Source organism: Melozone crissalis, unplaced genomic scaffold (assembly GCF_028551555.1).
Source record: "Melozone crissalis strain CALT ecotype California unplaced genomic scaffold, PUWL_Pcris_2 ptg000016l_1, whole genome shotgun sequence".
NCBI classification, from domain to species: Eukaryota; Metazoa; Chordata; class Aves; order Passeriformes; family Passerellidae; genus Melozone; species Melozone crissalis.
This window is the reverse complement of record NW_026535794.1, coordinates 17,126,711-17,149,963: the sequence shown is the minus strand read 5'-3', so window position 1 is coordinate 17,149,963 and position 23,253 is coordinate 17,126,711. Positions and strand designations below refer to the sequence as shown.

The following is a 23,253-nucleotide window of genomic DNA, read 5'->3' as shown; positions in this document are numbered from 1 at the left end:
GGATTACAAACTGATATTTTTAATATTTTGCATGGCATTTTAATATTATGCAGGGCATATTTTACTGCTCTGTTTCTTTTGCATGGCAAAATGTAGTATTAATATTTGATTTCAGGATGTGTTAAAGTAATCTCTATGACACTGAAGACTTGGGCTCTTAACAGGTACATCTTTGGTTGGAGACTTATAATGCCTGCCAAAACTGCCCTCTGCCCTCTGTTAGATAACTCAGTGTGACAGATTCCAATGCATTCAAAGACTTCTGTGGACTCAAAGATAATTTTCATTTTGTGTAGCTAAATTATCTCTCTTTCTTGGGTTATTTTTAAAAACCAACAGTAATTTACTTGGAAATCTATTCAGCAAGTTCTTTGATTTTTTTCTAGTTTTCTGGAAACAAAAAACTTACAGCTATCTTTCCTCATTAACCTATCATTTACAGAACTTTGATATTAAGTTTCTCATGCTGAACATATTTTATAGTGATGAGAATACTTTAGTGCAAAGAAAAGTAAAAAACACTTAAGACACTTGATTTCCTCACTTTTCCCCATCTGAGTGAATTGGACAGGCCTTACCATCCCAAAACTGTGAAGCAAAGACAATGCCTTTATTTCAGTTGAGCAGAAATGACCTAACAGTATAAACTGAAATGGCTCCTGAATGTCAAACTTCATTCTCAGTAAAGCTTCCCAGATAAATTTTGTTAGAAATGTCTTGCTGCAGACGTGATCTGAATATGAGAGTGAAAAATCTATGGTTCATAACTGGGACTAGCTGGTTCAACTGGGACTAGCTGGCACTGATTTCTGTGGAAGTCTGATCTTTACAGTGACTGGTACAGGAAAAAGCTGGGTGCTTGTGGGGCTTGCAATGAAGTGAGGGCTCTGTGCTGAGACACCCAATTAAACTCAGTCTTAAATCCTTCTGAGAGCTTGTTGGAGGACTCACTCCAGTAATTCACCTATCTGTTGAATTAGGTTGTTGAAAGCCATTGACCAAAACTACAGTGGTATATTTTCTGCCTGGACAAATATCCACAATGATAAACACAGGCCTGAAATACTTTAGATGTTTGCCAGTTATATTCCAGGCTCTGCATACTGATAACTGTGTTCCATGAACAATGTCGTTAAAATCATCAAATTTTCACAAAGTCATTTTTCAGACTTGCTAGAAAGAATAATAAAAATATTTTGCTAGAATTTTAAAAGAACATGCATAAAGTAAGGGTGTTTCATTTTTTTCCCCTTTGCAGATACTGAAAAGAAAATATCACAAGAGCTGTCTGGCTATAAATATGCCATTGCATAAGCACATTAATATGATACAGTCACAGTATTTTGTTTGCTATTCCCAAGAGGCAAATTACACAGGGATAGGCTGCTAAAACTTTAGCAGCAGTAGCTGAGAAGACAAGAAGCACAAATGTCAAAGCAGGAAAAATATACCAGACACAGTTCTATTTTTCAGAGTCAGATTCTTACTCATTTACATTATGAAAATGTGTAACAGCATAAATATTCCCAAATCAATCAAGTAATTCCAAATTTATATCACTGTAAATGACAGCACAATTCGACCTCCAGAAATTCTGTATTTTACTGAAGGGAAAGGATTAAGTATTTATTATAAGCTGTCTTCTGATGTTTATAATAAGACACAGTTTGGCATTGCTGCAAGATGAAACTACATACTTTTCAAAGCTCAGTTTATGGCTCTGTAAGGGAACGGGATTTTTAGAATGTTCTTTCTAGAATATGCAAAATCTGAACAATTCTCTTATAACTATCTGCTCTCTCTACAAGAATAATACCTTGAGGCAGTAAGGAAAACTGAACTTTATTAAAAATTTCATCAAAGAGATGAATAGTAACCTTGGAGAAAAAAAAAAGAGGGGCTTAAGACACAATATGGCACTGCATTATGCTTTAGAACCTACAACAATATAAACCTGTAAAGGGTTTTGACTTCATAAGTGCTGTACACTTCAATGCAAAGTCAAATGCTGCTGAATGTCTTTGGAAGTATGATCATATTTTGTTCTTCAAAGAGCATTTTATGAAAGGGATCTAAGCTTATACTCTTGCTACTCCATCTACTTTTGTGAAATATGTGTGAAGTGGGGGAACATGGAGGAAAACAAAAACACAAGTTGAAATATTGATCACTGAAAAACCTGAGATACCTGAATTGAATAGCTTAAAAAAGACTTGAAATGGGATCTGTTACTAATCCTTAGGCTGAGAAGCTGCTGTTAATAATAGTTAAAAATAATTCCATTACTTAATCCCCAACTGTGAAATGAATGAGTATTTCTAGTGAAGTTGTTAAGGGGTGTAACTGAACCTCACAAGGAACTTCTATCCCCAAAAGCATTATTGTTTGTGTCAATCTAGTCCTTTGCCCAAAGGGCGTTTGCTGAGGAACAGGGATTGGCCTACATAAGTGAATAAATTTCAGCTGTTTTTGCCATATTCATGGTAAGCAAATAATTCTTTCTCCAGATCTGTTGATTTTGACACAACATCCTTAATGATTTCATTAAAAATTCTCTAAGTAAATGTTATTTGAAATATTAGCCTTTCTACTGTAAACAGTGTAGAAAGTTTCTCCTCACAAAAACCTCTTTCCTTCTTAGATGACATCTTTCCATTCTTCATCAGCATGTAGATTTGACTGAGAAATTGTAATGCTAATTTCGTTCTTCATAATTATGACTATTAGGTTTTAAATAATTCATTTTTCCTCCCTGCTGGATTATATACTTCAAAAAGTAAGCCTTGCTAAAATTACATGCTCTTGGATCTGGGAGCTTACAGAACTTGCTCATAATGCATATGAGACTATGGTCCACTTTCTTGAGTACCATTTTTAAAGTATTCTGTAAAATACACTGCTGTGATTCAGACCCTTGAGGGAGCAATAGGCATAATTGGTTCCAGTTTCAGCTTTTCACTTGCATAATTTAACTGAGTCCTTTGTCCCTCAAATAAAATGAAGGTGCTCTTCAAGCTGGGCTGGGGTATAGCTCAGCACTGGAAGCAACTGCTAGAAAACTAATGCAGTAGGATACAAATGAAAATGATACAAAGGGACAGTGGCAGCTCAGAAATGGCACAAAATGAGGATTGTAAGGTAGGTCCACACATCAGACTTTGATATACTATCCTGTGGCATTGCAGCACTGAACTCAATAACCCTCCCTAATGTACCTGTGAAGGATATGTCCCAGGTTATATTCAAAACCATGCTTGTCTGCCTTTTATTCAGAGATCCCCTAAATGTATTCCTTCAGCAGCTACAACAGCATGCTTCCATACAAGATTTTATGTGTCTCAATGCTGCCAGGAATGCCTCATATTAGTGATTCACAGGCTCTCCATAAGTAATTTGTGAAAGACCAAGTGAAGAGGAGCGTGAGGACTGCAAATCACTCAGACATGTCAAGTGTCACACGCTGCACTCGCTGCCAAATCACGCTGGTAGCAGAGCCAGCCATGGTCTGTCCTCTCTCACATCTCAGCTGATGGGCATCATTGGTTTCTCCTTCTGTCACAGTTCCCAAAGTTTGGCTTCTCATACACTGAATCATAAAAAAATAAGAGCAAGTCATACTTATGATTACTTTGGAAACTGCTGTTGGGGAACAATAGAAACACAGCCCAGTTTAACACATATATAATAATTAGATTTTGCAAGCATGGAATATAATTGTGTTCCATAAAGAATGGAGCCTAAGTCCTCCTTGAGATAAAGCCGCAGATCCATTCCTGGCTGTCTATGAGAGATGAGAGGGTCTCCTTAATTACCTGTACATTTAATTATTGTTAACTCTTCATAGTTAACTTCATAGAAGTCACAGCACCAAGGATGCAAAATACATAAAGACATCTATTAACAATGCTAATTAGTATTAAATATGATCACTAAAATTAACGAGTCATTTGTGATATTTTCTCACAAAGTGTTAATCAGTGCTCAAAATTTGCCTCTCATTTACTATTTCATGCTTGTGTCAGAGCATGATGATACTGATTATTTTAGGCTACTTCAACTACCTCATTCTGGATCTGCAGATCTTACACCCTCACACATCTTCAGTTCAAAGAGGGCAGCTTCTGTTTCTGCACACAGCCACTAAATAGGTTGTCATTTGCATCTCTTCTAAAGCCTACTTCCAGTGAAAGTCTGGGAACATTCATTATAAAAATGCAGACTGCGTTTCTCTTAAATCAATTAAAAGGCAAACATCATTATAGATTGTCTCGGATAAACAGAATTTACACATCAGCTGGCTTCACAAAAGGCTCCTAATTTTTGTATTACTTTTGAAATTAACTCCTTGCATGCTCAAAGAATACAGAGACTCATTTATCTTCAAAAAGCACTTCTCTTTGATCTGAGCTTCTGTCATTCCTACCTTCATGGATAAAAAACATGATAGATCTTAGTATGAAGCTCACAAGTACTTTAGAAATCTAGCACTCAAAATGAAAAATGCAGAGAAATTGTTCTGTAACATTCAGGAGTGGAGCAGTGCTCAAAACACGGGTTCATTATTTGCCCAGTGTGGGGAATGCTATCTGAAAACCCCTGGAAGTGTCAGCTTCTCTCCAGCAAAGCTCTCCCCAGGCCAGCTGGCTGCTGACCTTGTAGAATGCACTAGCTCAGCAGAGCTGGGGCTGATCTGCTCTAATTCCCTCTCTCTGGAGCTTTTCTTTCCCACCAGAGGGCATACACTGTGAGCACACAACTGCCTTCAGAGGAATTTAAAATATATATTGTGTACTAGATAAATGAACTGACTGAAATGCCAAGTTTTTGGACTCAGTTCCATTCAATGGGGCTGTTAATTCATCCTGTTGCTCACTGGGTAAATTATTCCATTTGCTACAGAAGCAGTTGGTTTAGCATACTTTTGTTTGACTTTGCAGAGTGCTGGATGCACAGTGCTTTTGAATAAGGACATTCATTTATAAGCTACCGAGCTAACTGTGCTAGTATTCACCCACATCTCTGGATACCATGGAAATAGCTGCTCCCTGGGTTCTAGGCATGCCTAAAATTTTAATGGAAATAGGAGTCATTCAAACTATTTCAAAAAATGTGTCTACAGTGGTAATTTAGGTGAATTGTGTGTGACTAGGTGCGGGTATGAGGACGGCTGTGAGGAGGGGAGGCAGCAGCACAGCAGGCTGCCAGGTGGTAAGTGTCCTGAAGATAACTGAGGTCCATAAAACTGGCGGAATATGGCAATGGCACGTTTTCAAATTTCCCCGTATTGCAGCAACACAAGCAGAGGGGAGAGAGGGGAGGAAGAGGAAGGAGAGACACAGAAACTACGTTTCCCGTCGTGCCCCCGCGGCCTCGGGGCGGTGCGGGAGGAGGGAAGGGCAGGGAGCCGCTGTGGGAGACGTAACATGGGCGCCTGAGGCCGGGGCGGAGGTCGGGCTGGGCTGGGCTGGGCTGGGCTGGGCTGAGCTGAGCTGAGCGCGGGGCCGGGCGGGGGTGCGGGGCGAGGCCGGTCCGAGGTGCTGGGCGGGCTGTCCCGGCCCCGCCGGAGGGGAGGGCGCGGGGGCGGGGGCCGAGGCCGAGGCCGGGACCGGTGGAGCGGGGTACGGCCCGGCTCCTCCCGGCAGCGCTCCCGTGCAGGCGGCTGCGGCGGGGGCGCTGAGCCGAGCCGAGCCGAGCCGAGCCTGCCCCGCCGGACGCGGCCCGGCAGCCGAGCAGGAGGCGGTGAGGGGCCGGGGCCATGGCCGAGACCGGCTCTCTGCACGCCACCAGGTTCGAGGCGGCCGTGAAGGTGATCCAGAGCCTGCCCAAAAATGGTGAGTGCGGCGGGAGGGTCCGGCGGCAGCGGCGCCATCGGTACCGGGCGGCTCCGGGAGCGGGCAGGGCCCGGCGGGCGGCGGGGCTCGGCCGCGGGGGCTCGGGGCAGCGGGGCCGCCCCGGCAGCCCTGGAGAACCGCTGCAAAGCTCGGCGTTAGTGCTGCTCCCCGCCTGTCGGTAATTTAGGTGGCCCCCCGGCTCGGGGGCCTTCTGAGCCCTGCCAGGAGCTCCGCAGTTGGGCGCCTGGACCAGGGGATCTGTCAGCTCCCCGCGATCTCAGCCTCCCTGAAACCCTGAAGTTGCTTTAACAAAGCTGTTACCGTGAGTTCCCCTCTGCTGAAAGAGTTAACAAAATGGAAAAGGAAAAAAACCCCTGAACTTATCCTTTTGATAAGAGCTGTGATAATTTTAAAAGCATTTATTACATATGCCATTGATTCTGGTGTAACATAAAATCGGATGTTTTTGAGGTAAATGTCACTGTAAGCTTCTAATGATTAGAATCCAACCTCAAGCTACTTGATTTAGTGGATTGGTTATGAATCTTCCCTGCTAGCTGTTAGTTTTATATTTATATTTTTTACCTCTACAAAAATGTGTTCTACAAAGGAAGAAGAGAAACCAAATCGGTGAAACTTTTACTGAAAGTTGTCAAATACCTAAGGTAAACAAAAACACTGCAGAAGGCCGTGGTTTGGGTTGTGTTTATTTGGATTTTTTGTTTGTTTTTTAGCTTCTGGAGACTCGCAGTAAGTTACTATTTGTTAACAGTAAAGTGGCTTGCACGATACTTTGTTTACTTAGAGCCAAACCTGTCCCTTTAAACTGAGTGAAAGGACTTCGGCTTGATGTTACTTATTACCTTTTTTTATTCTAATTGTGGAGTTTGACCTTAGCGGTAGGAAAGGTTATAGTCCTTTAAACTCCATCTGAAACTTGCTGTTTGTATAGTAAATATTTTCAGTGGTGCTGGTTCTCAGATAAATGATGTGAAGATGTTCTCTGTTGACTTATACTGTACTGCTGTAACAGGCTGCAGGCTGTTTTCTCACAGAACCATTAGGCTTGTAAAATACTCACTAATATTCTTGATGACACTTTAATTGTATTTTAAAATGTTTTCACTAGGTTCATTCCAGCCAACGAATGAAATGATGCTCAAGTTCTATAGCTTTTATAAGCAAGCAACCCAAGGACCCTGTAACATTCCTCGACCTGGATTTTGGGATCCAATTGGTAGATACAAATGGTAACTTTTCATGAGTTGTTGTTTTGGGGATTTTTTTTTTTTTTAATGTTTAGAGTGGAGATGTTTAGAAGAATAGCACTTGGAGAAAGAAGCTCTCTAAACGCTTTCTTTTTTAAATAAAAAGAACATTTATAACCTTTGATGCTTGAATTAGTTTTCTGTTGTATTCTGACTTTCTAACTCAGATAATTGATCACTTCTCAGAGTTGCAGGTGGAAATGTTCCCTTGTATTATGCAGGTGGGCAGGTTTTTCTTGGGCAACCACCATCATGGTGCCTCTGCAGTGTTTATCCCATGTTTTACAATGAAGTCTTAGGTGCTCTGAAGAATAAGTGATATGGAGGGGTGTCTGGAGCTCTTCCTTGAGTTTTCTTGTGTGATGTGAGCCTGAAGTAAATAAGTGCTCACTGGCAACCACTAATACAGCTTTGGGCTCTTGGTGGGGAGGTTGGGTTTATGTCTTTCTGGTTTGTCTGCTCAGTGGCAGGTCTTCCCACTATCTGTGTTTGCCTTGGCCTGGGAAGAGTTCTTATTCACCAAATTGCCAAGTTCTCTTTGAGAAGCCAATGTGAATGTTTTGCTTGTAATATTTTAATGATAATTTCTCCTGAAGAACAAATATTATCGTTGTCTTTGTGGTCTTGGTATTCTTGGGAATCTGTGAAATTATTCCTAGGACTTTTTTTTTTCCTCCTTCCTTCTTCCTCATCCTCCCCAAGGCAGAGTGCAGGGGATAGACTAGGGCTGGGAGCTTTCATCCACCTGGCTGGTTGTACTGGAATGTGAGCCACCAACCTTGGTGGTTTTCTATGAGTGGGACAAGTACTCTGGAATGTCAAATAATTGTGAGACTGAGGAACTGTTTTATTGCAGTCCGTGGTCTGAGAGATGCCTTGTGCAATACTGGTAAATTTGGATAGAGTTTGCTGTCTTGCAGAGTTGGAGAGGGGAAGATTTTATTTAGGTCATAAGTAGCTGCTGTGGTAACTATTTGCCTTCTAGGCTGATGTGTCTTTCCCCAGCTGCTAAACTCAAAAAGGACAGATTTTCCTTGTAGCTTATTCTACCTCAGTGACAGCTGTTTGTAAGTGCTGGCTGAGGTATCTGGGCCTGTTTGTTTTATACAGCACAGAATCTTAAACTCAACTTAGTCAGAAGGGTAACATGTGTGTCTTTTATCTGGGCTTATTTACAACTTACTGGGTATATAATCATAGATAGTCAGTGAGGAACTCTTCAGTCCCCAGTCTGTTCAGTTTGTTGCTTCTTCTTCCACTGTGTGATTATCTTAGCAAATTACATATTTGTACTTAAAAATTAATGTGAATCATTCTTGCATTTTACTTGTATCAGAGTAACTTTGGACATTACATAATTGACCTACTTAAGGCCAAGTTGAAAAAAATCCAGTTTGCCCTGAAGATACTGAAGGTGTATGTGACTTTCTTTCCTAGGGATGCTTGGAGTGCCTTGGGAAACATGTCCAAAGAAGAAGCCATGATAGCCTATGTTGATGAAATGAAAAAGGTATGTTTACTAAGGAAGAGATTTTCTAGAAAAAATGTTACAGAAATAGAGAAATGTGAAGGGAGTCTTGCTGACTACTGCTGCCAGAGCTCCAAATGAGTTATCCCCTATGTGAACTGTTACATTTCAGTACTATGCTGTTTGGCCTGTGGGGAAAAGAAAATTACAAAGTTCCTTCAAAACACAGAATTTGTGTTGTTTCCAGAGAAACATGAGAACTCTAGCTGATACAAAGCTTAAATTACAAAGCTAAAGAAAGTGAAATACTGAAATAATGGTAAAGGGGGCATTAAGGAAAAAAAACTACTGCACAGTGCCTCAGTTCTTAGAGCTGAGAGAGGTAAGTGATCCTTATTCTGGAAAAGAGACTAAAACAACTTTCCTGAAGAATTTTGGGAGAAAAGGTCTCACTCTTATGACTGAAGACATGAATATAATCCAATATGTAAACGTAATAATTTTCTATTTTTCAGGAAGAACTCAGCAACCTGATTTTTCTGTACTTGTTACAAAAATATTCCATGAATATTATAGTTGCAGTGAAACTATTACCATCGAGTAATGTGCTCTGTTTTCAAATAGATGTAAGCAGTCACAGTTACCATATTAAGTGGGAATTGCAGCATTAACTAAAGTAAACAGAGTTAAAAGTTTCATGTCATTTCTTAACTAACCCTTTTCAGTGCAGTCTTTTCTCTGAAACTTTTAGAGATTACTTTTCCAGTTTAAAGATTATTTGCTGTCAGTCTGAACAAAAGTATAGTTGTAATCTATTATTCTAATGAGGTTTGAGTCAAAGGGAAAAAGTTCTACTCCAAATACACTTGCTTTTTCCTGAGGCCACTATCTTGACATCAAACTCTGTATCTATTTAATGGGTGATACAACAAAAATTTTTACTAGGCAAGGAGCTGGAGTCTGATTTACTGTTCTTTTCCCTGTCTGTAGTTCTGGTAATTTAGTTCCTGCTGCTATTACTGTATCTGCTCTAAACTGGAAAATAAGCAGCTCCAGAAAACCCAGAAGGCCAAATACTGTTTGTTTGATTAAAAATCCCACTAAATTTCAACAATTCCTTTGAATGTGTGCCACAAGGTTTAGTCCTTCATTTCAAACCTTGAATTCAATATGTGTGATATTGCAGTAGATTACCTTATGGGTTTTTTCAGTGCAATAACTGGTTTGGTCAGGACAGTAAAACCAAGTGAAACTGCAATGTTTGTTCTAAAAAAACTCTAGTAAGCCTCCTGTGAGGACGTTTGCTTCCTTGACCCTAATGAACCATACATATTCTGCTTCTGTGTGGATTATGTGTAGGGAATAGAGAGCAGATGACTTCCTGCCTTGCTCAGCTTTGAAACTGGGGAATCTGTTTACCCTGCTTTGGTGCTGTTTCAGCTCTCACATTTGGAATCCTAGCTTCTGCTTTTCCATCCCAATTGATTCTACTTGCAATGTCAATGGAAGTGCATTTCAGATGGATCCACTGGGTTGTTCTATCAGCACATACTGCACTAATCCTCATGGACTTACTGTGGCCAGTCTGCTGTTGTCTGAGGGTGCAAAACCCCACTTGTATGCTGATATCCCAGGACTGTGTTTCAGGGTGTATAAGCCTGCCATATTCCCCCAGCCCTGGGGCATTCCCTGGCATTTGCACAGTGTGTTTGGGCTATGCATGCATCAGATGACCCTGTTCCAAAATCCCAAATTTGTTTCGGGGTTTTTTCCCTCCTTAATGTTGTAACCTTGAAAATCACAGTTGGGAATGTGTCTGGGTGAGCTTTATGCTGATGAGAGATGAACACAAATGTATTTTTTTTAGTTAAACAAAATGCGCCCGAGCTCAGACTCAAGGTTAGTTTGTTTCAAGTAGCATTTCTGAAATTTATTTTGCAATGCTGTTTAAACTAATTTGTTTGCATTTCAGATATATTGTTTTCTTATGTATTACAAATAAGTGATATCTTAGCATGAAGTGTTAACACTATGTGGTGTTTCTAATTTAAAACATGAGTAAATATATGAATTGTGTGACATCCAAGGAAAACAGTAAATCAGGGTACATAATAACTTATTTTTCACTTTGAATTTTTGAGATTGCTTATTAAGCCTAGTGGCTATAATAAGCAAGCAGTTACTTTTGCTGGTGAAAGTATTTTCTCCTTTTGTGCTCACCTAAAAGCTAGCAGTTAGAAAGAAATTCTAAGTGCTATAAGTAGCACGGAATATATTGAGGTCTGTTTAGACTACATGAAGGGCAGTAATGTGCAGACATCACAGAAATTTGTCTGTGAAACAGTTTACAGAGCTGACTAGAGAAATAACTGCATAACAAATAAAAGTCTTATTCTAGAAAAGGCTTTTTTCTCTCAACGTTATTGAAATGAAAAAATCGGCAATCACAAAACTGTTCAATCTGTGTTTCATATCCAGCTCTGTGTATCTGAGTATTTCTCTCTAACAAAGACAGAGTGAATTACATACACTGAGCAGATCAGAGAAGTGGCAGTGAAACTGCAGGTTGATAGAATTGTTGTCTCTTGGTATCCTTGACTGGTTTGCAAGTGTTTACTTGCTAGGTATTGACATGCCAGCCTGGAGCTCCTGCTCTGTGCAGTAATGCTGCAGCTTTTGCTCCCACTGCTTGCTGGTGTGCTGGGTGCCTTTGAGCAGCATGTTCTGTGGCAGCATGTACCTTCATCTGTTGCTTTCTTGGTGCCCCTTAGGAGGAGGAGGTGCACTGTAGCTGTTGGTTTGCTTCAGCCTGTGTTTTTACCTATAGCTATTGCTACTTTTAAAATATGGTAACTAAAAATGTAGAGGATGAAAGAGGAACAAAGCTATTGGCAAAAAGGTTGTTTGAAAGGACTTAAACTAGAATGGGATAGTAATACCATGTGCCTTAAAAATAGTATCCAATTATTGAACCTCTTCTGTTTAATTTATTTTAGATTGAAGATTATGCATTCCTACCATATTATCAAAGATACTGTGTTTGTGACTTAAAATGAAGAAATGCTCCAAATGACTTCAAGAGCAGAACTTGGTTCTAGTTTGTTCTTCTTCTAAGTGGATCTTTGTGCTGTCTCAGTTTTGCTGTATTGTGCCCATATTTTTGTTTGGGCTTAAAAGGACCTAGTAGAGCACTTTTGATCTGCTCCTTACATTCCATTGAGGGCAGCAGGGTTTGACAGTACAGAGGATCCTCTAAGACAAAAAAGTATTTCCATTTTATTTTTTCTGTGGAAAGACTTGTCTGTAAAACAGTTATATTGGCTAACAGCAGCCTGTTGAACTTTGAGATGGTTTAGTTCAAAATTGAAGAAATAATGGATTCCAAGGTCTACTAATAAATACTGTGTCAAGGCTGTGTTTTTTAGTGTTGGCAAATGCATTAGCTCTCTCATCTCATCTTCACCTGAAAAAAATTAATATTATTATACGATTCTTATTAAATAACTTAGTTTTATGTTCTTTCCCCATAATTAAAAAAAAGTAAACAAAAATCAGCATAACTAGTTTAATGACTTAGTGAAATGTTACAGAGTTTTGCAATAACCAGCAGTTTTAAAATCAGTTGAAATGAATGAATGATTGAAATGCTGTTTCATAAGATGCTTCATGTCTTGGACTTGTGCAGATTCTTGAGAGTATGCCAATGACGGACAAAGTTGAAGAGTTACTCCAAGTAATAGGCCCGTTCTATGAGATAGTGGAAGATAAAAAGAACAGAGGATCTGACCTAACATCAGGTTCGGACAAATAACTTTCTTTGTACTACTAATAATCACAACTCAGTGGTTTTGGGGGCTTTTTTTCTGTAAATGATTTGAAAGCTAAATGTGGCATCTCTTTGTTCGTTCTCTTTGCTATATGGCAGTTCGAATGGAGAAAGTCTCTAAGTATTTGGAAGGTAGGAATAATAAATTATGTGTAAAACCATCATTTCCATTGTTCTGGTGCTGTAGGAATTTCCTGCTAACACTTGTGGCTTCTGGGCTTGCCACCTCATTAGGCTGGGTTTTGTTTTATTTTGCTTTTGAGGTGATTAGGTCCAGGAAGCTGCACATTTAGTCCTTGTCAGCAGGCTTTTTGAGCTGCTGAAGGAAGCCTGAAGGAAGGAGAGTATTTAAAACAAAACAACTCTCCCAAGCAAATCTAGTTTGTGCCTTTCCATTATGAAAATGAACAACTAATGTGTATTGATATGTTCTGATGTAGATGTGGATTGTCAAAATGAATACAGTTCTGGTAATCCAGCTCTGTCATCTAATCTAAAATGTAAAAAAAAATTGATAATCAAACCTCATGCTTTTTAAAAAAATCATGGTTTCTCAAGTTTTCTGAGGCTCAAGTTCGTGAAGGGAATATTTAAATATTTTAAATTACTGATGGGTGGCAAACCTAGTGGTATCACAGCTGCATAAAACTCAATATGTTGATTTTTATTTAGCAATACCATTGTGAGAATGTTTTGATCATACCAATTATTATGTTACAGGTAGTGTGTTCATAAGGCTGTTGTGTAAGTCTTACAGTTGTTTAAATCTGGCTTAAAATGACATTTAAAAACTGAAATGCAACAGGGCAAAACTTGAAACTGTTTTAAAAAACTAAATCCATTGCACATATAAATTGGTTAATGTCTTTAAGAAGCATGAGTCAACTGGTTAAATTGCCTTTTGTATGTGTTTTTTTTTTTTCCCCCTACCTTAAAGGAATGTGGTTTTATTATCAAGCCTCAGAGAAACAGAAATAATTTTTCATTGTTTTGGGGGGAAGGTAGTGGTAGAAGTTTTTACATGGCTATTTTGAAAGTGGGTGTGACTTTTTTCTCAACTGAAGTTGTATATAATTCATGTGTGGGATGCAATAGGTTTGCCTGGCAGCTGGATTGATGGGTGGGTAAGAGTATCAGTAGATTCAGGTCAGTGATCTGTGTAATAAGGATTTACTTGGACTTGCTGTCTGTGGCTCAGTGCCAGAAGCCACTTCTTTAAACAATGACACAGAGAATCATGGAAGTTGAACTGTACCTATTTCCATAACAAATCTAGCATACTTGTTTTTTAAAGAGGCAGTTTAAACATAAGGCAGTGTAAGTTAAACAGAACAGCAGATTTCAGCTTTACCTTGTTCTGTAATAATTACCTTGTTCTGCAATAATTCTAGTGATATGTCATTATTCATGCTGCTTACAGGTGCAACACCTGATTATGCCATGATAAATTAGGACAGATTTTCATAAAGTTCCTTGTATGTTACAACTTTACCATTGCATTTAAGGTTTTGAAGCCCTTTCTTTGTTGCTCTTACCACTTCCCTGATTAAAAGTGAAGCTGGAAATAATTATTATTGTTTACAGCACAGATACCAAAATATTCCATAGAAGTATAGAAGTATGATTACCTTCAGTCTTTCAGATACACAATAAAGAATAGAACCAAAGGGCCCAAGTCTGTCTGAGATGATGTAAACACTGGTGACAATACTGTTAAAAATTGAAACATGGTTATGTTTTGATATGTTTGTCACTTTACCCAGTCTTGTTTCTTTCCTCACCCCCAAACCCCTACAGTCTGTAAACTCTGCTGTGGAAGGTGTGCTTTTCAAGGGCAGGCAGTTGGTATCTTCTGAAATCTGGGACCCTTCTCTTGACTGCCTTGCTTCATATTGTACCCCTGTCTTCTGGTGCATTCTGTTTTGAGTTTGCCTTCCCTTCTTCCATCAAACTTTAATCTGTATGCAGATCATTATCTAATTGTTTAGGAATTGTATGCCACTGCCTCAAAATCAAGAGTTTCTTGAATTAGTGGAAGAGAATTGTCTGTAAGCTCAGTGTACATCAGTTATGGCTTCTGTATTGTCTCTTGTAGATTGGCCTCAACAGAAAAGTATAGCCTTTTATCATTGCATTTCTAGTCTTTGTGGATCTTTGAAAATGTTAAATACAAACCATTGAAATACTGCCTTTCTGAATCAATAGAGCCTGTGGGTCCTTAATAAAGAACACAGAAGTCTGACATGCCAGCATTGAAATCAATGACTTGTAACATCTACTAGAAAATGAGGATGAACTTACTGGATCCATGGGTCCCAAACACCCAGACTTGAATGTGTTGGTAAAGAAAGAAAAAATAAAGAATTCACTCCAATAGGCTGAGCAAATCTAAGAGTTATTTTGAAAGCATAAAAACTGGGTAGTGTTTGGAAAGGTCACCCTGCAGCTGTGTGAGAAGCTTGACTTCTCTGGAAAGCTGTGTCAGTAGTGTCTTTCTGACAGATATGAAGTGCTTCTTTACAGACAGAGTCATTGACAAATTATTTTTGGGTACATGGTATACTGGACTTCAAAGAAGAAAGTGGGCTATTAGCTGACATAGCACTGCAGAAGGGAAGAGGTAACTCTTGCAGCATTATAGAAAAGACTCTTGTTTGTAGCTGCTGGAAGAGTAGAGAGACACATGAGGTGGATAGGTGTTTTAGAAGAGTAGCATTTTAACTTTTTTGCACTTTTTAGTAAATGCACAAGAAATCTGATGTTTAAGTCAATGTTAAAAAGGCAAAGAAGCTTCAAAACGCCATTGCTCAGTAAATGTGAAGCCAAAGGTGGGCTAGGATTGGCACCTAGTGATCTGATGTGGGCTGGAAAATATTGAGAGCTTCAGAACCAATTCATCCTTCAGAATGTTTCCCTGAGAATGTTTGTGGATATTTTCTTGTTTCAGAATGAGAGTAAATCCAAAAAGGGGGCAAGGAAATCCCTATCTGACAGGCTCCTACACTATGTTAAGGTATCTGAACAACTAAGCAAAGTATCTGGAAATTGTTTGCAGGTTGTTCAGTAGAATTTTTCTGTATAATCTTTCTGCTTTGTGAAAAGGCATTTAATCTGTTCTAAACTCCTACTAAATAAAGATGACCCTTTGCCTGCATGCTGAGTAGCAGTGGTGTTAGTAAACCTTTGTGAAAACTAAATGTTGCCTCCAGTAACAAGAAGTTAAGTACTGCAGAGGCTGTAGGAAGTTTCAGCATTATTATACTCTTCTACCTTGGCTTCCTAAGGACTGTTTTTCTCCCGAAAGCTTTTCTCCCAGCTGTGTTGCAGTGGCACCAGATGAAGGTCTGCTGAAGCAAGGTGCTGTGCAGTGCTGCATGTGCTGGTTTGGGGCAGTGCTGATGGCAGCACAGGCTGTGGAGGAGGAGCCCGTGCAGGGCACTGCTTGTGTGAATGGCAGAGGCTGGCCCAGCTCACAGGCAGACACAGCTGTTTAACAACGTGCTTGGTGTCTTCTTGCATTCAATATGGGAGCCAGGTTTAAAAGACAATGCTCATTGAGGTCTGTGTGCTTTTAGAACAAGCAAACACATGTAAACATTTGTGTTTCAAAGGCAGTAGTTAGTACAGGATCAGCTTGAAAAAAGTGAACCTGTTCCTAATTACTGTTTTCCAGGTAGAAATACTTTTCTTACTCTTAAAATGCAATATATTTTCCAACTGTGTTTCTTTATATTGTGTATGAGTAGTTTATCTGTTCAAATAGTTTTATATTCTCAAAGACCATCTTAGGTTGTTTTCAGTGTCTTTGCTTTCTAGTGGGGCATTTGGTGGCTCTTTCTGCTTGTGTGTGAGCCTTTGCTCTGAAACACCCTCTGTTTGCTTCATAAGCTCACTTTTTCATGGCTCTTTGACCAGAAAGATACTTGGTTAACAGATTTCCTTCTCTTTCCTTCCACCTTTCTTCACTAGGATTTTTACAGAATTCAATGTCAGTGAATCTTCTTGGTCATTCATAAGAAGGAGAAAAAAGAGGTGAAATCTGTGTTGCTCTGTACTGCAGTGCTTTATTAGGTTTTGTTAGTGTCTGCACCACAATGAGGAGTTGCATTGAGGCAGGAGAAGCTGCTGGGTATGTGGGTGAGTGAGGTTTTTAAAATCCCATCCTTTAAACTTTTCTCCCCTTCTAGTTTCCAATTACAAATTAACAGATGTAATCAAGATTACAAATGATATTCAGGCTACTGTGAAACTTACTATACAAATAGTATATATATATATAACTTTTTGTTAAATTCTCAATAGTTTAGCCTTCAGAAGTATCTAGAGCATTCTCTCCAGCATTTGCTGCAGGATGGGATTATTAGAGAGGATTAAGGGCTGGGCCAGCAAGTGCCATTGGAGATGTGGAATCAGTGACTCAACAAGCCATGGCTTGTCCTGTTGCAATCTATACCTGCTTCATGCTTTGCACACCAAATCTCAGCCTCCTTTGTGAACTCGACTTCAAGCTGATGGCTTTATGTCAGTGCTGTCTAACAGTGCTGGAAATGAGGGCAGAGCATCAGTGCAGCTCTAAGCCTGAGTATTTCAACAGCTCCCCTCTTATACAGAGAGATCAGAAAATGTATTGCCACAGGCTGAGCAGCAAAGTATCCAAATGGTAAAATGTAAGATTAAAAATTGTTTCTTTATAAGTGGAGGGAGCTATGAGACGTTTTCTTCCATGGAAAGGGAAGCCTGTCTGTTTTGTGATTCATGCTGGGTTGAGTCAACAGTAACAGTTTTGGTGCATAATTGGTTGTTGAACTTGGATTTTTTCCTTCCAGCCAGACAAGATTTCCCTACAAAAGGGAAAGTAAATGTCCAAAGCTCTTCAGGTTTCATAATTTAGAAGATGTACCCACTTGCCAGATAATTCTGGTGTCTTATATTTTAGCTGTCTTATTGTAAAGATCTTGTGACAAAAGAACTGGAATCTGTATTTCTCAGAGCTCTGTTGTACAAAGACAAGCCACAAAGAAGCAGTGGATAGGGGTGTGGGAGGCTGGGGAAGGTCAGGTATTGGTAGTCACATCTTGATTGCTGTCAGAAGAGTACCCAGTAGACACAGTTTGGTGTTTCATATTTAACTTTGTGTAGCAAAACTAATTAATTATGGCCTTTAAGATGCATAGAAAAGCCATTTATTTTACCTCGGAGGCTGTGTTTGATATGGGCTTTGTAAAAGACATTTCAGATGGTAGGCTTGGTGCAGATGGCAGGAGAATATGACCTTAATGTTATTTCATTTTTGGTTTTTTTTCTGGTACAGGGCAAAACAGTTTTTGATTGCTACAGTTCAAGGCTACCATGTGTGTCTCAGCTATGTGGCCTTGTGCTGTTTTCAAGTATAATTCACTTTTCTTTATAGGGTTCTGAGTTCACTGTGCTCACATTTTGTATTTTCTGGGACAAAACTCAAGAGTGAATAATGCTCCTTCCTAGCTGCCATGCAAAGTGAAAATTCCAAATGATGACTTTATCTCTTCTGCACAGAAAAGAGCTTAGCAAGTTTTGCTCCTCCAGGGGGAAGTAGTACCAGGCTTGGGGACATCCTGGATCCTGGAATGATGTTACTGTGCTTTCAAGTTCCAACATCTAAGGAGCAGCTGTTCCTCATGTTCATTCTCACCCATTGCTGAGGTGCTGACAGAGCTGGCAAGGCCTGGATCGTTGGTCCTGTGTAACCGAGCTGTGTGTGCTGCTGGCCCTGGGCACCCAGGCCTTTGTGGAGCTTCCTGCCAGTGCTGGGAGTGCCTAGGCAGCAGCTGCTCTTCTGCTGGGCTTCTCTCTGCAGGAAGTCCCAGGCACCTTGTCTCTACTGCAGAAGGCTGAGGAGCGGCAGGGAGGAGGGAAGTGTATCCAAGTCAGCTCCAAAACTTGGTATCCTTATTTATACGGCACATATTCTGAAAATCCTTGGGAAAAGGTATTGGCAATATGGGTGGAGATGAGAAACTCCTTAGATACTGAAAAGTGTAAAGGTGTGGGATGACTAGTCAGTAATCCTAAATACTGTACTTGCAAGTTAATATGAATGTCTGAGAAGTTGCTGTTTTCTGTGTTTGTTCTTATCCACAGACTATTGTTTTAATGTTTATTAATGGTAAATAAAGATGTGAGTACTGTTGATTAAATATTTTTTATAAAATACAGAGTCATCTCTTGTAGTGTAACAGCTTGAAAGGCACATGAGCAGAGAGAGGAATGCTGACAAAACAAGGCTATAGTATTTTGGAGTATATTAAAAGAAAAATAAAAATGAGGAGAGGCTTTTTCTGTTATTGTAAAGTTTAGGAAGACTAAACCACCAAAATAAAAGGAAAACTATATAGAGGAAGATGTGGATGTCCCAGTATGTGGGTGCTTAGGGTGTACATTTGTCAGAGAACTTGTACCTAATGCACTTAAATTTAAAAGAAATAAAACCATGATAGTTAAAGTAGTGATTTTTAGATTTTTCAGTCTGCATTTCTTACAGACTCTTGTAACATCTCTTCTTATTTGTGTTGCTTGTTTGAGTAGTGCAGAACAGATGTTGCAGAGCAGGCTGGGCCCTCAGAAATTTTCTTTGTAAAGAAGAAAATATCTTTTTAATATAGTGATATAGATCTATTTTTATATACTGTCCTATATTAAAAAAATGCAAGGAAATGAGGGAATAAAAACTCTTGGTCTAGCTGAAGTGTTTATTTCTCCCAGATGCTTTTATGTACCACTTCTGTCTCCTGCACACACCGCTCCTTGCAGTATTTGGTACATCAGTTTCAAAATGAGGTGGGGATTTGTGTAACCAAGTGTATTGGAAACGGCAGAACATGGTTGCACAAACTTGGAATTGAAGTAGGGAGCCTCCTTGGATCAGTAACAAGCATGAAACATCAAGGGGTGATGGCTAGAAAGTAATTACAGTTACCTGATGATGAAAACAACTTTGTACAGCATGTAGACTCCTTGAGAATTAACATAAACACAGGTGTGCAGGGAGATCCTACACAAAGTGATACAAGTGTAGGCAATGGTTAAGATTTTGCTGCTATTGAGCAGATGTTATGGTATTTCATGAAAACATGCAATTTTTATTAAACAGTGAGGGTGTACACAGCTAGCTAAATGTTTTATCGCATCTTTCATGTGCTGTTGCAGGCTGGCTCCTGATCATTGGTATTATCAAAGCATGTGAGAGGCTGTGGAACTTGTGTGAGGATGATACTGTGGTGTACTGGGCTAACCATCAGTACAGCTCCAGCAGTGCATGTTCATTTTGTTTAAGAATTACATGCCTGTTCATAAAACAAAAATACAAGGCATTTGAGAAAAACCTGCTAGGCAAGGTTCTTCTTTGTCAAATGACCTTCAAGCTGGGGCAGATGTACAGAGGCATTTAAATTCTGAACTCCCATCTGGGTAACAAAAACAGCCTTGAAATATGTGAAGAGTTAAAAATCACTTACTATTGAGAAACTTAGCCTCATTATACAGGTCATTGAGGAGAATTGTAGTGATGCCTTTAAAGAAATATATTTAGAATGGCTTGTAGGAAATTCCTTAATAGAGCTGATACTAGGAAATAAACATCTGGTGAAAGCTTGTAGAGAAGCTGCATGTTTGTTCTTCACATCCTTTCCATCTTGCCTTATTTTTGGTCAAATCTTTCCTTCTATTTCAAGTTGTTGCTGTTATACTGCTCCTACTATTTAGCATTAAAAACCCCAAACCTACACCCCAGGCTTTTACAGAATAGAATTCCTTCTATGGCTAAAAAACAGTACAGCTTTGATTTAAAAAATTGTCACAAATCTCAAATTTTGATGTTGTATGTAGTGAGATGAAAATAATAAACCAAGAGGAATTCTACAGTATCTAAAGTAGGGCAACAGAAAAAGCTACTAACATTTTGCATGCAGTTGAAGTGAGTAGATGAAATAAAGGGTTGAGGGGTGGCTGGGTGGGATTAGCACAAACCAAGTAAGGTTTTAAAAGCCTGCTTGACTTGTGAATATACATTCCTCAGGGAACAGCCATTAACCTACTGGCAGGGGATGTAGAAGTCACTGCTAGCTGGCCTCTGCCTAGTCTTTAAACCTGTCACCCCCAGGATTAAACTGATGATTGACCATCATGTGTGGTTCCTTAGCAGATACTCAGAGCAGTGAGAATGGCAGCCAACTGTGGGTTTACTGTGTAGTAAAAGCAGTTGGGGATGGAGCTGATGATGATAGCAGGGTAAGGGTTCTGAGGGAAAGCACACAATTAGGCCTGGCATTTTAGGTGGCCAAACTCTGTACAGGGTTGTGTTCTTAGAGACTGCATCAAAGCAACGCCTCTTTGTGGTCTTTGGGAGCACTGTTGTTAAGAATGACTTAGTGGAAGAAATAGGATCCTGATGGATTTCAGTTGTTCAGGTGTCCTGTGATGGGATGCCACAAATCTGTAACTGTGGATACATTCTCTCAGTTCCTCCTCTTATTTTAAATGTATGTAATAGATCACTCAGAAGTTTCCCCAAATGAATAATCTCCTTACTGCAAGTAGGTGAAGAAAGAGCATGCTTGAATGTTCAAAAACATTCCTTTCAAAAAGAAAATAAGTAAACCTTAGGAAAAGGCTTGTGGTGTAGCTGGGGCTTTTTGCAGCGTCTTTGGTAGGGTGAGGAGCTTTACAGTTTTAATTTCCCTTCACAACTCAGTGTTCCTCCTGGTCTTGTCTTTCCTGTTCACTCCCACGGCTGGGTAGGACACATGGATGATTGTGTCCCCACCCCCATGTTGTTAAAGGGAAGGGTGATGTGTGCCTCACGGTGCCGAGGGGGCTGTGTCTGTGCCTAGTGCTCGTGCTGTGAGGACATAACTGCTGCCTTATCCTTCTTGGGCTGCTGCTTCTCAGAAAAACATCTTGAGAACTGGGATTCAAAATTCATGAAACACACTTGTGAGAAAATAAATGGGACTATGTTGGGATTTCTCTTTTGTGAGGCAAATTTCTGTGCAAATAAGTAGTGACCACCTATGAGGAAAAAATGAGCAGGTGCTTATATTCTTGTAGTGTACAAGACAGACAATTGCTTTTCCAATTCTCATTTTACAATAAAGTAGGGTTTTTTAATCTTCAGATAAAGAGATGGATTAAATCAATCCAAAGCAGTGATGCAGGGTGCCCACAGAAACATGCAATAAAACTAAGGTGATCTTAATATTTAACATATTCATTGTTACTATACAAGAAGTTATTTTACCTTTTTTTTCTTTTTTTAAAGTGCTGTGGATAAGCTTGGAAACTAGAGAAATGTGGGAAGGCTCTTCATTGGAAGGTTAAAGTAGAAAAAAGCCTTAGCTTAAATTACCATGCAGCAGAGAAAGTAGTGAAGCTGGTTTGGCAACTCCAGTGTAATTGGATATTATTTTGCAGTTTAGTGTTAATCCTAAATGTGAGAATAAATCTTTCAAGGTTCTACAAGAGAATGTAGAAATTATGCAAATGAAATGCTGTGGTGACAATTAAAACAATCAGATTTCAGCCTTGGAGCCAACATGTAATCTGTCCAAGTGTCTCACAGAAACTGTCCCCTCTTTGTACTTTGTAGTCTGTCCTAACATAGGAGGCTTAAATGATCATCAGGATATATTTGACCATAATGTTTTTTACAGGAGATGGTAGAATTGTCCTTTATATACTTAATCTTTTAAATGAGTAATCTTAATCTTTCAATTTTTTGTACAGTTATAGTAGTTACAGTAAATTGTCATCCTTGGAGTGATCAAAGATGTGGAAAACAGGGATTTGGAAGTTACTTTGTCTATTTCAATATTTTTTTCTTTCAATATTTATGAAAAAAATGCTCACTGTATATATTAATTTCATCAACTTTTTCACTGAAATCAGGGAATTTATTTCCATGTGTCATTTGTTAGGTGAAGATCTGTATAAATGTGAATAATCTTACCATATTTTGCATCTGCCTAAATTACAGCAGATGAGTAGAATATTGTATTTACCTTATTCAGAATTCTGTTGTTCACATAATTGAATATGTTTCAAGATTTGCCTCTGAACTGTGAGCAGGTTTGAAGCATTTCAGCCCGAAAGGGAAATTCTGTTAAAACAGTGATTTCTGGGTTTAAAAGAACATGGCCACCACATCAGCCCCAGCTGCAGCTGTAACCTAAATACAGTAACAAGCTTGGTCTGAGACTCCTTCTGAAAGTGGCTGCAGTCCCTTCCCTGGAGGCTGCCCAGAGTCATTGAGAATATCTGCACCAGCAGCCAGGCACTCAGTGATGTGCCACAAAAGAAAAACATGAAATCAATTAATAAAGAGCTTACAGAGATAAGTTGCCATTATTTGGTAGATCTTCTAATATGGACATACTTCTGTAGATCTTTGACTGATCGTTTTGGGAGTGGTAGTGGTGGTTTGTTTCCTTTAAAATATATTATTTTTCTTTGCTTTTTCCTTAGACCTTAGTAATGTTATGAATTCCACTCCAGCTATAAAAGCTGTAAATGGAAAAGCTGAAAGCAGTGATAGTGGAGCAGAATCAGAAGAAGAAGGGCTTCGTGAAGAGGAAGAAAAAGAAGTGCAGATAAATGGAAAAGGTAACTCTGTGTGTCCCAGAGTTGTTCTCAGCCACCTAAGTGGCAGAAAATACCAAAGTATCATGAATGCTTTTTCAAGGGAATTAGATGGAAATATATGTGAATGTATATGTGAGAGGTGTCTGTGTTTCAGACTGTAATTCTAGACTGTAAGAATTAAAACTAGTACAAATTTGCAAGCTATACCATATGACTTTTGACTTGCCTAGCAAGTTCTTTCAAAAG

General features: G+C 39.3%; 1 protein-coding gene across 4 annotated transcripts in view; it reads left to right on the top strand.

Annotated features, from left to right (window-relative positions):
- Positions 1-5,673: 5,673 nt before the first annotated feature.
- The window catches only part of ACBD5 (acyl-CoA binding domain containing 5), a 29,149-nt gene continuing 11,569 nt past the window's right edge, over positions 5,674-23,253 (top strand). For 2 of the 4 annotated variants that reach the window (XM_054274027.1, XM_054274026.1), the window contains exons 1-6: positions 5,674-5,831; positions 6,961-7,081; positions 8,537-8,609; positions 12,253-12,364; positions 12,493-12,525; positions 22,891-23,028. In XM_054274027.1, coding sequence (XP_054130002.1) covers positions 5,756-5,831; positions 6,961-7,081; positions 8,537-8,609; positions 12,253-12,364; positions 12,493-12,525; positions 22,891-23,028 — 553 coding nt within the window. In that variant the 5' untranslated portion in view covers positions 5,674-5,755. The remainder of the gene's footprint in view (positions 5,832-6,960; positions 7,082-8,536; positions 8,610-12,252; positions 12,365-12,492; positions 12,526-22,890; positions 23,029-23,253) is intronic. The other 2 variants (XM_054274030.1, XM_054274028.1) reach the window with 1 other exon arrangement.